The sequence below is a fragment of the Mastigoproctus giganteus genome, chromosome 8, assembly GCF_048544385.1.
Source record: "Mastigoproctus giganteus isolate SK-2022 chromosome 8, ASM4854438v1, whole genome shotgun sequence".
Lineage (NCBI taxonomy): Eukaryota > Metazoa > Arthropoda > Arachnida > Uropygi > Thelyphonidae > Mastigoproctus > Mastigoproctus giganteus.
This window is the reverse complement of record NC_143582.1, coordinates 136,534,065-136,547,660: the sequence shown is the minus strand read 5'-3', so window position 1 is coordinate 136,547,660 and position 13,596 is coordinate 136,534,065. Positions and strand designations below refer to the sequence as shown.

Here is a 13,596-nt window from a genome sequence, read left to right as displayed (position 1 = left end):
TCTTGGGTATTTTGGTAGATATAACAACCTGTGTGGGATAGTATTGACATTAATTTGAAGGGGACATGTCAAAGAGCATTTCCCACTGGCATAACATCCTCCCTCTAAACCTTGGAACTAATGTCTTCCACATGTCTATCAGTATGTTTTCTGTCATTGATTTTCCATTTGCTCCCCCTCTTCACTTTCTTCTTAATTAGGAGGTGAAGGAGAAAACTTTTTAAACATAAAGTTTAACATCACTAGTCAGTTAGTCACATGCCTGTGACTTTTCTGTGGTGTACATCACTGATGCAGTGATGTACATCACAGAAAATATTGTTCATGCAGCTACAATTGCCATTCCACAGACATCTATCCACTTTTCACCATTTCCCAATCCATTGTATAATCCATAGCAGCAAAAATGGCAAGCTCAAAACAAAGCTTCAGTTATATTCTGACAATATCATGTCATAACTAATATCCTTTAAATGTACCTACATTCACCCTCTCAAGTTGAAAGGAATTATGAATCCGTTTTACATCATCAATTACCCAGTCAACCAACACTAATATGGCCTGGGATAAAATCCTGCAAATTGAAGGGAAGATACATATTTCACTCTTTGCCAATCCTAGAGTATAATGGATACTCTATGCAGGGTCAGCCTATAGCCAGTGCTCTTGGGGAAACATTTATATCATTTCTGCAATATCTTACTCCCCAGAATTCCTGCTGCTGAAACAAAAATGATAAACGGGCTCTTAATTTCACATGAAAGGGTCTTTATCATTAAAATGGGCCATTTCTAGTAGTTATAAGAACTAGAAATGATTCAGTACCTTTTTCCAAAATCTATGCATCACCTGCTCTTTCTGCAAAACAGAATTGTTCTTTAAGAGCAGTATCCAGATGCTTGGCACAAAGGAACTGTTTTTCCTTTTGCTAAGCCAGGAAATGATCCTAAAATTCCAACAACTATTGACCTGTCACACTGATTAGCTGTTTGTGCAAAATCATGGAGAGAATGGTAAATGCTAGTCTTATATGATATATATAAAATCAAATGACTTATTCTTCAGCATGCAGTGTGGCTTCCCACTCTGGTCCACTTAATTAGAATGGAAACATCCATCCAGTTTTCCTAAAATGAAAGCACCTGGTATCAGCCTTCTTTGACACCAAGAAAGCATATGGTGCAACTTGGGGATTTGGTATTTTAAAAGACTTTTTTAGTCTTTGTCTTAGAATCATCTCCCTGTAGTTTTTGTTAAGAATTTTTTTTTGTCTTTCTGAGTTTATGTAGGATGCACCCTCTCTTGCCCCTTTTGCCAAGAGGAGGGAGTACTACAAGAATTAGTTTTAAGTGTTACACTTTTTGCCACCAAAGTGAATTCCATCACAGAAAAAGGGCAGAAAAACTTTCTACAGCTGTAAACAGTGCCATCTATGTTCATGACTTTAGTATATTTTCTCAATCACGCAACGTGAGGGTTATTGAAAGACAATTGTATTGCAACATGCCATTGGTGACTTAACTCCTGTGCACTTGCTAATGGATTCAGGTTCCAACTGCAAAAGATCATTGCCATTCATCTTTGTCCTAAGTGTAATCTTCATCCTGAACCTGAATTAAGGCTGGAACAAAATTTCATTCTGGTAGTGCCAGACACACTTCTTAGGACTTTTGATAAAAAACCTGAATTTCCTTCAAACGTTCACATCAGCTCATATAAAGGGCATAATATGTTTGAATATACTTTCATGAGGTGCAGACCAATTCACCTTTTACTTGTATATTATGCACTTGTGCAATCAAAATTAGATTGTCTCCAGTATGTGCATTCTGCATTGCTTCCAGAGCATTTCAAACATCTCCTCTCTATAGCCTACATATGGAAGCAAATGAACCATCACTATCACTTTGAAGTGGTTGTCTCTCTACAGTATGCTTGTAAATTGAAATTCCTATCAGATCATCCTATGCGAACGTCTGTTTTGAACCACAATAGGAAAACTTTTATAACGCCTGTAAGGCTGCCAATTGTCCCTTTGGCATACATTGTCCGAGAGTTATTTCAACATTTACATATAAGAATAGGTAAGATTGCCCAGTCATCATGGGAAACCCTTTCACATTGGCATATTATGTGCCAGCATGTGGCTCTTTGCTTAACAATTGATACTCCATCTTATGTCTACCTACACCTCTATTTAGTACATCGAGCTGAATATTGACTTCTTGCTAGTTTACACAGATGACTCAAAGTCAGAATTGTGTGGGATCTGCTTCTGTCTTTCCAGACACTACAGTATCTGAGCAGATTCTTCTGAATGCAGCATATACACTGCAGAGCTGCACACTATGGAGTTGGCCTTGGATTACATAAGGTTTGCCGATACCAGTAGCTTATTGTACTGACTATTATATACTGACTCTTTGAGCATATTACGCCACATCAGTGGTGTGACACACTGTTTATCAGTCCTGTATCAGATGCAGAAGATAGCCTCTCTTTTAACATAATTGTGATATTTGTTTCTACTGGATTCCTAGTCAAATTGAGATTAGGGGGAAATGGTTCGTCTGATACTGCAGCGGATCAGTATTCCCTACAAATAATCTCTGCTTTAATACCCTGTACAGATGGAGGCAAATAATACACAATAAGATATACTCCCAATTGCAGAATTCATGGAATGAACAGACAACAAAATATCGTTAGATAAAGCCTATAATTGAAACATCGCTCTGTAGCCTGTTCAGAAAACATAAAGAGGATGTTGTTGCTGCTTGGTTTGCAAGGACAGTCACCTGACACATTCCTTTTGGCTGAGGGTTGATGACCCCTCCTCTTGTTTGAATTTTGTGACACCACAAAATGTTTTACTGCTTTTAACTATCTGGTTGAGCCTTATTTTATCTGGCAATGACAATGTGTCAGCAGTTTTTAATTTTTACAATTTATTAATTTGTATACATATTAATACCCTTGATTATCGAGATGTGGCAGACTTCAAAAAAAGGGAACATTTTGGTGATTGTAGATCATCGTACAGCACATCTTGTTGAGATACTTAATTTGAAGGAGTGTCTTCTCGAGGCGCCTCCGTAGCCAGGTGGGAAGGAGCAGCAGTGCGTAGCACACGCTTCTTGATTAGACCAGGGTTCGAGCCCGTCACCACCAAATACAGAGGATGTGGAAAGGTCAGGGAATGACCACCGCATATCCTGGAGCAATATTGCCTTAGTTGCTAATGCTCCCAAAAATCAAATAACAAACAAACAAACATGTCTTCTGATATCACCAGTTTTATGCAGCATTTGATGAAGGCATTATTTATAACCTCCAGAGAACTTATAAAACTTGCTTGATAAGTTGACACATTATGGACAGATGCCACTGCACCATATAATCACAAATCAATCAACCTGCTTGATAAGGAACTTCATCGTCAAAATAGAAGGGGGGGAAACAATTTACAGCTAAATTGGAATATCCTGGATGCCATTCATGATGTTGTTATTTCTTGGGATGGTTATTATCAAGTGTAATAATCAAAAGCTTCATAAAGAGTGGTTTTTGTGAATTTCGTGGAGAGGACTGTCCAGCAAATGAATGTGGTAGGATGGAACTTTGAATAAGCATGTGGAATTGGTTGGAGAATTTGAGGAGTTTCAGGAGGAGGAGGATTATGATGATGATGATGATGATAATTCACTAATATTGTTTCTTTTCTCATGGCTTCTCTTATAAATAAAAGATATTAAAAAAATGTTATTCTTATTGTTAAACAAGGTTTAAATTAATATTAATAGATAAGTACCATTGAAAATGGGAAAGTTATGTCATTTTTGGGGAATCTCATTATTTCAAGCCTTGTGATTACAAAACCAGAAAATTTAGGTCCCTTGAACATTGCATATTAACAAGATTCTACTGTATATCAAATTAAACCTGAGGTTCAGTTATGGCAATCTAGTATGTATAACGTTCATAGCAAGGAACTTGTTTTGGCTAGACTTAGAGCAGGCACCGTTACCTCACACATTTGTATCTTTTGAAGCTGGAGAATTTACTTACATGAGAACACTGTGGTGTCACTGGAACTGTCAAGCATGTTTTTATTACCTGCCCTCACTTTTTTAATGAGCTACATAAGACTTATGCTACTATTAACAACTACCTTCCACTCATGCCAATTTTAGTCAGCGAAGATAACATATCAGGTGATTTTTATCTTTTTACAATTAACTCACTTGTACAGGTTCTTACATCTTTTGCTTGTACTTATGTCTTTTTTATACTTTTTACCTGTATTTTTTTTTGTTACAGTAATGGAAGGTTCATCAAAAAAGATTGATTTGTTGTTTTATGGCATAGCAGCCCCAAATGCTGCTGTGCTATAAACCAAATCAATAGTCACTGTTGAAGGAGTTAAAGGGGGAAAGGCTCATTGAACTCCTCCTTCACATTTAAGTTGAAGCGTCATCTCTAATTTCATGAACTTTGTGAGAAAGCAATAATTTTTTTTTATTTTAATCCAAAAAGAAATAGTTATGTGAAACTAAAGGTCATCTGGTTGCTATTCCCACTCTCTCTTGCAGTCAACTCTCTAAATCAGATGGTTTGGATATTAATAAATTGAGAAATAACAACCTACCAACGTTGATTACCTTCTTTTGTCATTTGTATATTTGGAGATAAATTAATGAAAATTAAAAAATATATATATATTTCATTAAGGAATACTTGATAAATATAAATATCAAAAAATATATATATTCCATGGTCAAAAATGTTGACAATCCATGGCACATTTTGAGTTGAGAACCATAAGCTTAGATCACTTTTTAAGCCATCTCTGCAAGTTATTAGAAAGAATAATATTTTTGTTTATTTATATATTTATTATTATTATAATTTTTTTTTTTTTAAGAATTCGTCATCTACTAGCCTTAATAGCACTGATGTTGGAGCCAATAATTTTGCCACCATAAGAACAACTTCAATAGTCACAAGGCAAATCAAGGAACATGAAAAAGAAAATCACATACATGAACAAATGTCTGGTTATAAGCGAATGCGAAGACAACATCAGAAGGCTCTTATTCAGGTGAGGTTTTTGTTTTGCTTTTTTCAATGGGGGGGAAAAAATTGTGTACAGTTCTACCCTGCTGCTGCTCAGTTCACTCAGTGCTTGTTTACTGTGTGTTGCTGTGTATTTATTTATTTTATTTTTTTGTTGAATTTTAATTCTATTAAAGAGCAATTCTAATGAGCAAAAATAGGAGGAATATTATCTGCAGGCTATAAAAGTAAAGATGTAAAGTACAAATTTACACTTTATTACCATACCTATTATCAAAATTATATGATACATGAAAATCAGAAGAATGTTTTCCACAGGTTAGCAAAATAAAAATAAATTTACCCTTACGTACATAGCTTAATTAATACGTACTGTAATATGTACAGTACTTGCTGACTGATATTTCTGTTCACTGACCCCCCCCCCTTTTTTTTTTTTTTTAATTTAAAAGAGATAAGCAATCAATAACAAAGAACACAGCATGCACAAATTGCAACTAACATGATGCATGTTAGTGAGATATAGAGTAACAAGTTCACAAAGCTTAAAAAATAGGAATGAAGAGAAGATTCTGAAAATATGTTTTTTATATGATTTCATGGAATATTTCTTGAAAGGGGAAACACATTTCACCATAATAATGCAAAAACCCACAGAATTCCAACTATCAGTATTATTGCAAATGCAATAAGATCTAGTTTACTACCCATTTATAATAGATTGTACTAACTGAAAAGCCCAATAAACTAGTGCATTTTAATGATTTAAACTGATTTTTTTGAAATTTGATTCTATAAAAAGAGGCTGATTTTATTAACCAGTGATTGTGTTAACTGGCACCTACTTATTTCACTTTACAATTGTCTCCGATCCATAATTATCAGTAATCGTTTTGAACAACATTGGTGGTGGGGGGAATAGTAAAAATGTGGCACCGTCAGCATTTTTTTATTTTTTAAAATTTGTATCATGTTTTAATGTTTATTTTGGTGTATATGACACATCACAATTTTACGGCGACTTTTTTTTTTTTTTTTTTTTTTTTCCCTCAGATAAAAGGTGAGTCAGTATACACTGGAAAATATGGTATTTGGCATTCTACATAAAGCTAATAGAGTTTCCATTATAAAAATCACCAGTTAGAAAGATAAATACTTAGTTATATAGCGAAAATTTCGACTTCCCTTGGTCTTGGAACAAATTTTCCATGGCTATAAAATGCTGTGGCTGACTGTTCAGTGGAATACATGAAAAAATATATCAAAGCAATTACTGCACCATTTCTTGCTTATTACAAAAATATTCACTTTATACATCGTCTAGCCTGGCCTGTTATTGAAAAGGAATATATCTGCCTGGAGATACTAATTAGCTGAAGTTCATTGAAGTGCTGTTTATAAAACTCTATGAACTGTCATTTCATAACGGATTTCTTTTTTTTCACAGTGTTTTGTAGTGCAATGCCAATGGCATGTTTGGTTTAGTTTTGATTTAGGTGCTTATGTGTGTATCTTATATCAAGAATGATTAATTTCAGTTTACTGTACAAGTAGTTTTTTTTTTTGTATTGGAAACTAAATAGAACAATCTAACAAGACCTGGATTCAACTGAGTGCTGGATCATTATATTTACTGATTTTGCATGATTTTAAAATCAGCAATATCGCAAATTATTATAAATACAGTATACATATAAGATTCCAAAATTTTAAGGTGTAATTTCTTACACTGCTGTATTTATGTTTTATTACATAATTTATGTATTTAAAGTTTATTTTAAATGCTTCTGTTACATTTAATATTGTTTCATTTTTTTTTTTTTTTTATGTAAACCATAAACACGACAGGAATTGGAACCTATAGTACTTAGTACCGTGCTTGGGTTGGAGGTTGAGAAGACGAAAGAAGATATTTGTTGACATTGGATTTGAACTTCTGTAGACTAATTTTCAGGAAATACGTATGAAGGAAGGTTGTTCCAGAAAACAGCAGTTGAATGAATAAACGAGGAAGATGAAAAGTTGATTCTGTGAGTTTGAAGTTGGACAGTAAATGGATGTTGGCTGGTGGCAGCACATGTTTGGACTGTTTTGAAAGAGAGACAGAGCGGGAATTATAGAAGCCAATTCAGAAGAACACTGCCCATGGTAGTATCTGAAGAAGAGGTATGCAGCAGAAACAGTACATCTATGAGACAGCGAGTGGAGAGACTCTGTTAGAGATGAATCATTAATTAACCTAACTGCCCTCTTCTGAATGGAATCAAGAAGCCTGACAGGGGGTGGTGCCCCCACATTTGGGGACACCACCCCAGATGTGGGAACAATATTCCATGGCAGGGCGGATTTGCGATTTATACAGAGGTTAGGAAGAAAAGTAACGCCGACAGCGAAAGAGAAAACCAAGTTTTTTAGATGAAGAGGAAGCAATATTTGTAATGTGCTTGTGCCAAGAGAGATTAAAAGTCAGGGTAACCCCAAAAGAGATATATCATTTTTCCTAGAAATCGGAGTGTCACTAAAGATAAGCATAGGAGCAGAAGAATCCTTTTTGCGAGATATAAGACAAGACTGAGTTTTAGAAGGGTTGAAATCAACTAAGTTGTCTTCGCCCCACTGGAGAATTACCTGAAGATTGGCATTTAAGGAATTGGTAGCAGATTTTCGAGAAGTTGAAGCTGATTGAACAGAGCAAGGTTTCTCAAAATGGAAAGTGGAATGCAATGTGCTATCATCGGCAAAACTATGGATACGATTTCCAGTTAATGGAAGAAGGTCGTTAATATACAAGAGGAAAAGTGTGGGTGAAAGAACTAAACCTTGGGGGACACCGGCATTAGTGGAGAAGTTAGAAGACAGAGAGCCATCTACCATCACCCTCAGTGAGCGATCAGAGAGAAAACTGGATAACCAATTATTAAAAACAGTTGGAAAACCATAAGATGCAAGCTTGTTTAGAAGACCTTTATGCCAAACACGATCGAAAGCCTTTGAGAGGCCAAGAACAACTACTTGTGTTTCACCAAACCTTTCCATTGAATTAGTCCATAAGTGAGTATCATAAGCCAGAACATCACCAGTGGATCGACACTGACGGAATCCATACTGGCGATCGTTGATCAGACAGAAAGTTTCTAGGTAGTTTAAGAGTTGGCGGTTAATTGATTTCTCCATTACTTTAGAAAGAGTAGAAGTAATTGCAAAGGGACGATAATTGGATGGGAGCGATTTGTCACCCTTTTTAGGAACTGGCTGGATATGGGGAAATTTCCAAGCAGAAGGAAAAACACCTTTGGAATAAGAAAGTGAAAAAAGCGGCAAAGAATAGGAGTAAGTTCAGCAGCACAGGTTTTGAGAACAAGTGGAGAAATATCATCGGGACCTGGAGTTTTCTTAGCATCACGATTCTTCAAAAACCTTTTGACGGAAGAGCAGAGGAGGCATTGAATGGAGCATGTTGGGAATGGTCGGAGGTGTTTTTCCAAGATCATTAATACACAAGTTGGAAGAAAAATGGGATGCTAGCAGGTCAGCTTTGTCCTTGGCTGAAGTGACAACGGAACCATCTGGTTTGGACAGAGGTGGGCAAAAGTTGCGGCCAATAGCCTTGGCAAGGGACCAGAATGCTCGGGTACTATTAGGGCAAAAATCAAGTTTTCTACTCTTAGCCTGTTCAAACTCTAGTTCGGACTGATTAATAACTGCTTTACAATTGTTGTGAGCTTTGGTGTAGGCAGAAAATGAAACTGAAGAATTAGAAACAAGCCAATTGTGATATGCAACATTCTTCTCTAGAACAGCCTTAGCACATTTATAGGAAAACCAAGGTTTAGATAAAGGACGAGATTTTAAAGTGGAGTGTGTGATAAAGGATTCCATTCCTGCAAGAATAATTTCACTGACACGATCTGAGCAAACGTTGACATCAAAAGTTTTGAAACAGTAATCTGACCAAGGAAAAGAAGAAAACAAATCTCGCAGGTCATCCCATTTTGCATTCTTGTAATGCCAAACAACACGAGGTTGGGAATAGCCATGAGATAAAGGCTCCATTGGAGAAGATCACCAAAGAATTTCAGATCACCAAGTTGTGATCTGAACCTGTACTTCGACCCTGTACTTAGAAGGGTTGTTTGTGAGAAAAAGATCAAGCGTGTTGGCTGTATGATTAGGATTGTCCGATATTCTTGTAGGTAAATGAACAATCTGTGCAAGGTCATTAGTAGTGAAGAATAAACAATGATAATCTGAATACAACAGATAAGTGCAATGAGTTGAGAGTGAGGCAAGTATTCATTTCCTATTGTTGTTGCATGGACATGCGCTGTTTTTTTTTTTTTTTTTTTTTTTTTTTTTACTTCAGTGTTTATTCAGCATTTTTTTAATGCTGGATAAACCCTGGAGTAAAAAACAACCTACAATTTTTTTTTTTTTTTTTTTTTATTAGAACCCTAAGCACGAAGAGGTATTAGAACCTATAGTACTTAGTACCGTGCATGGGTTCAAGGCTGAGAAAATGAAAGAAGATACTTGTTCATATTAAACTTGAATTTCTGTAGATTGCAATTTTCAGGAAATATATATGAAGGGAGGTTGTTCCAGAAAACTCAAGTTGAATGAGTAAATGAGGAAGAAAAGTTGGTTTTGTGAGTTTGCAATTGGACAATAAAAGGATGTTGACTGGTTGCATCATGCATTCAGGCTGTTTGGAAGAGAGATAGAGAGAGTGAGTGAGTGAGTGACTGACTGAAAATTATAGAAGCTAATTCAGAAGAATGTTGCCCATGGAAGTATCTATAGAAAAGGCGTGCAGTAGAAACAGTGTCTGTGAGACAAAGAGTGGAGAGACTTTATTAGAAATGAGTCATTAATTAACCTGACTGCCTTCTTTTGAATGGAATCTAGAAGTCTGAGAGTGGTTTGGAGAGCACTACCCCATATGTGGGAACAGTATTCCATGGTAGGGCAGATTTGTGATTAGTACAGAGTGAACAGCTGCTTGAAAGAAAAGTAACACTGAGCACAAAAGAGAAACCCAGTTTTTTTAGATGCAGAGAAAGCAATATTAGAGTTATATGGTCTTGACTAAAAATCAGTGTCATCGAAGATAAGCATTGGAGTGGAAGAATCCTTTTTGTGAGCTATAAGGCAGGACTGAGTTTTAGAAGGATTGAAATCAATAAATTACCTTTGCCCCACTAGAAAACTACCTGGAGATCAGTATTTAAGGAATTGGTGGTGAATATTCGAGATGTCAGTGTTTATCTTGCTCTTCATTTGTCGCCTTCGGTTTATCATTACAAGTGTTTCTTGACTAATTTTTTCTTCTTTGGATTTCTTTTTCCCTATAGGTTTCTTGGGCTTTATCACTTTCAGAAAGTTGTAATATTCCTCGTCGATATCTTGGTCCTGAGCAGTCTGCAGAAGCTCAAACTTGTTCTTAAGTTCCAGTACATACTGCTCTTTCTCTACTGTTATCTCAAAGACCTTCATATTATTTACTCGAGTCAGTTTTTTCCTTTCCTACATCTATATCAAGTGTGCATCTTACTATTTTGTGATCACTTCCAACATTTACCTTGTTCAGGACAGTAACATCATTCACGATATATCTTCTGTTAGTGAGGATGAAGTTGATTTCATTAGTTGTTAATCCATATGGACTCTTCCATGTCCACTTTCTGTTCACCCTTTCCTTGAAAAACAGTGTTCATTACTGACAATCCTTGAGATTCTGCAAATTCCACAAGTCTTTCACCTCTTTTATTTCTTTCACCAATTCCAAAATTTCCTATAGTTCCTCTTTCTGCGCTGTTTTGCCTTTTTCCAACCTTAACATTGAAGTCCCCCATAATAATAGTGTAGTGGGTTTTCTGCTCATCTAGAAGACTCAAGTTCGGTGTACGTTTCTTCAACCTCTTCATCAACATGGCTCAATGTTGGTGCATAAATCATTATAACCTTTAGCTTGTACCTCTTAGAAATCTTGAGTATTATTCTTGACACCCTTGGTGATGTACTTCTGAATTCCAAAATGTTGTTTTTTATATCTTTATGGACCAGAAACCCAACTCCACCTTCACTCCTTTCGCTGTTTCCATTGGCGTACAGCAGATTTCCATTTGATAAACTTATAAGTGATTCATTTCTTCTTCTTGTTTCAGCCAAACCAATGATATCCCAATTCACATTTTCTAGTTTCTTTTCCAGCTCTAATATCCTGTCTTCACCGATGAGCGATCTTACATTGTAGCAGGCAAGTTCAGTTTCCGTGCATGGCAGCCTGGTGGTCATACCCAGAGATTCTTAGCACCCTCTGCTTCCACGCTGATCCTCTCGCTGCTGTAAGAGGGGGAGTGAAAGCTGCTGGGGACTGAAGGCCATTTGTTTCATCGTGCTGTCATATGCTGGAGGGTTTGGTTTTTTCTTCTTCACGCTGACCAGGCATCTTGAAGACACTGACAAGGAGAAAATTGAGTATATTCAGTTATGCAAAGCAATTAGAAAGGGACTCAGAGAGGACATAAGAAGATTTAGCACAACAAAAGTAGAACAAGCATTAAGGGAAAACAAAGGACTTAAATCAGCAGCCATGAGCAGTAATACAGAAAGCCAAATGATACTGAAACTGAAAAATAGTGATGGTGTACTTATAAATAGCAGAGAAGGCATAATTCAAATAGCAGAAGACTGCTATAGAGAATTATATAAGGAGCGAGGGAATGATGTCAGCAGTGGGAAGATGGATCATAAATTAGCAACACATATGACATACCCGATATTCTTCCTGATGAGGTAGAACAGGTGTTGAAGAAAGTGAAGAATCAAAAAGGCCCGGGGGAAGATGAAGTTACTGTAGAGTTGTTAAAATTTGGAGGAAGAGACATAACACAAAAACTGGCAAGGCTCTTCACAAAATGCATTAGAAAAGGGTGCGATGCCTAAGCAGTGGAATAATGCAATCATAGTTTTGCTGCATAAGAAAGGAAATAAATCAGAAATTGGGAATTATAGACCAATTAGCTTGTTATCCCACTCCTACAAGTTGTTCACAAGGATCATTACTAACAGATTAGAAAGAATACTTAATGAGAATCAACTGAAATTGCAAGCTGGCTTTAGGACAGGATTCTCAACTGTGGATCACCTTCACATAATATCATACTAATGGAGAAAGCGAATGAATATAAAACACCATTGTGCCTGACATTTGTGGATTATGAAAAGGCATTTGACTCCATACAAGCATAAGGCAATGTTTCAGGCACTGGAAAGACAAAGCATAGATATCCCATATATTATGATTTTGAAGAAAATATATGAGAGTGCTACCTCCTTTATTAGACTAGACAAAGACAGTAGCAAATTTAAAATCGAGAAAGGAGTTCGACAAGGAGACACAATATCTCCGAAGCTGTTTACTGCTGCCCATGAGGAAGCTTTCACAAGATTAGACTGGTCGCAGAAAGGAGTCAATGTGAATGGAGAGTACCTAAACCATTTACGATTTGCAGATGACATTATAGTCATAAGCCACGATCCCAAAGAATTAGAGGAAAATCTTAATCATTTATGCAGAGTTAGTAAGGATTTTGGACTAAAGATGAATATGGCTAAAACAAAAGTAATGATGAACAAGTATGCCACAGAAAGGGACATAATGATTGAAGGAGCAGTAATTGAAAAGGTGGAGTCATATACTTATCTGGGACAAGTTATTAGCTGTAATAATGATAAATGGCTGGAAGTCAAGAGAAGAATAAATTTTGGATGGATAGCATTCAGGAAATATAGTCACATGCTGAAGAGCAATATCCCAGTTTGTCTGAAACGTAAAATAATGAACCAATGTATACTCTCCACCATGACTTATTGGAGTGAAACTTGGGCACTAACCAAAAGAATGGAAGAGAAGCTGAGAACTACACAGCGAAGAATGGAATGAATCATATTGGGATTCAGACTGGTACCCAAGAGGAGCTAGAAGAAAACCTGGAAGACAATGGCAGAGATGGATAGATGAAATTTATGAGTTTGTGGGTAGCCAGGTGGGCAGGAGCAGTAGTGCATAGCACACGCTTCTTGATTAGACCGGGGTTCGAGCCCGTACTCATCAAATATATTCCGCATATTCCCAGCCTGGTTAAAAGGTGAGGGTTGGCGTCAGGAAGGGCATCCAGCCGTAAAAATTGCATGCCAAAACAATAAAAACGCTGACCCCCATATAATAATGGGAAAAAGGAGAGGACAAAAAAAAAAGGTGGGTAGTAAATGGATGACCATTGCACAAAACAGAAGGAACTGGAAAGTTGCTGGAGAGGCCTTCATCCTGCAGTGGATTGAAAATGGCTGATGATGATGATTCGAGATGTTGAAGGTGTGCCGTGCTATCATCAACAAAACTATGAATAGGGTTTCTGGTCAATGGAAGAGGATCATTAGTATACAAGAGGAGAAAAGTGTGGGAGAAAGAACTGAATTTTCAATTACATCTGCATTAGTGGAGGAGTTAGAAGATAG

General features: G+C 36.6%; 1 protein-coding gene across 1 annotated transcript in view; it reads left to right on the top strand.

Annotated features, from left to right (window-relative positions):
- Positions 1-13,596, top strand: part of LOC150081842 (serine/threonine-protein kinase Tao-like) — a 319,424-nt gene that overhangs the window by 141,228 nt on the left and 164,600 nt on the right. The window contains exon 5 of the mRNA XM_090378937.1: positions 4,925-5,101. Coding sequence (XP_090235063.1) covers positions 4,925-5,101 — 177 coding nt within the window. The remainder of the gene's footprint in view (positions 1-4,924; positions 5,102-13,596) is intronic.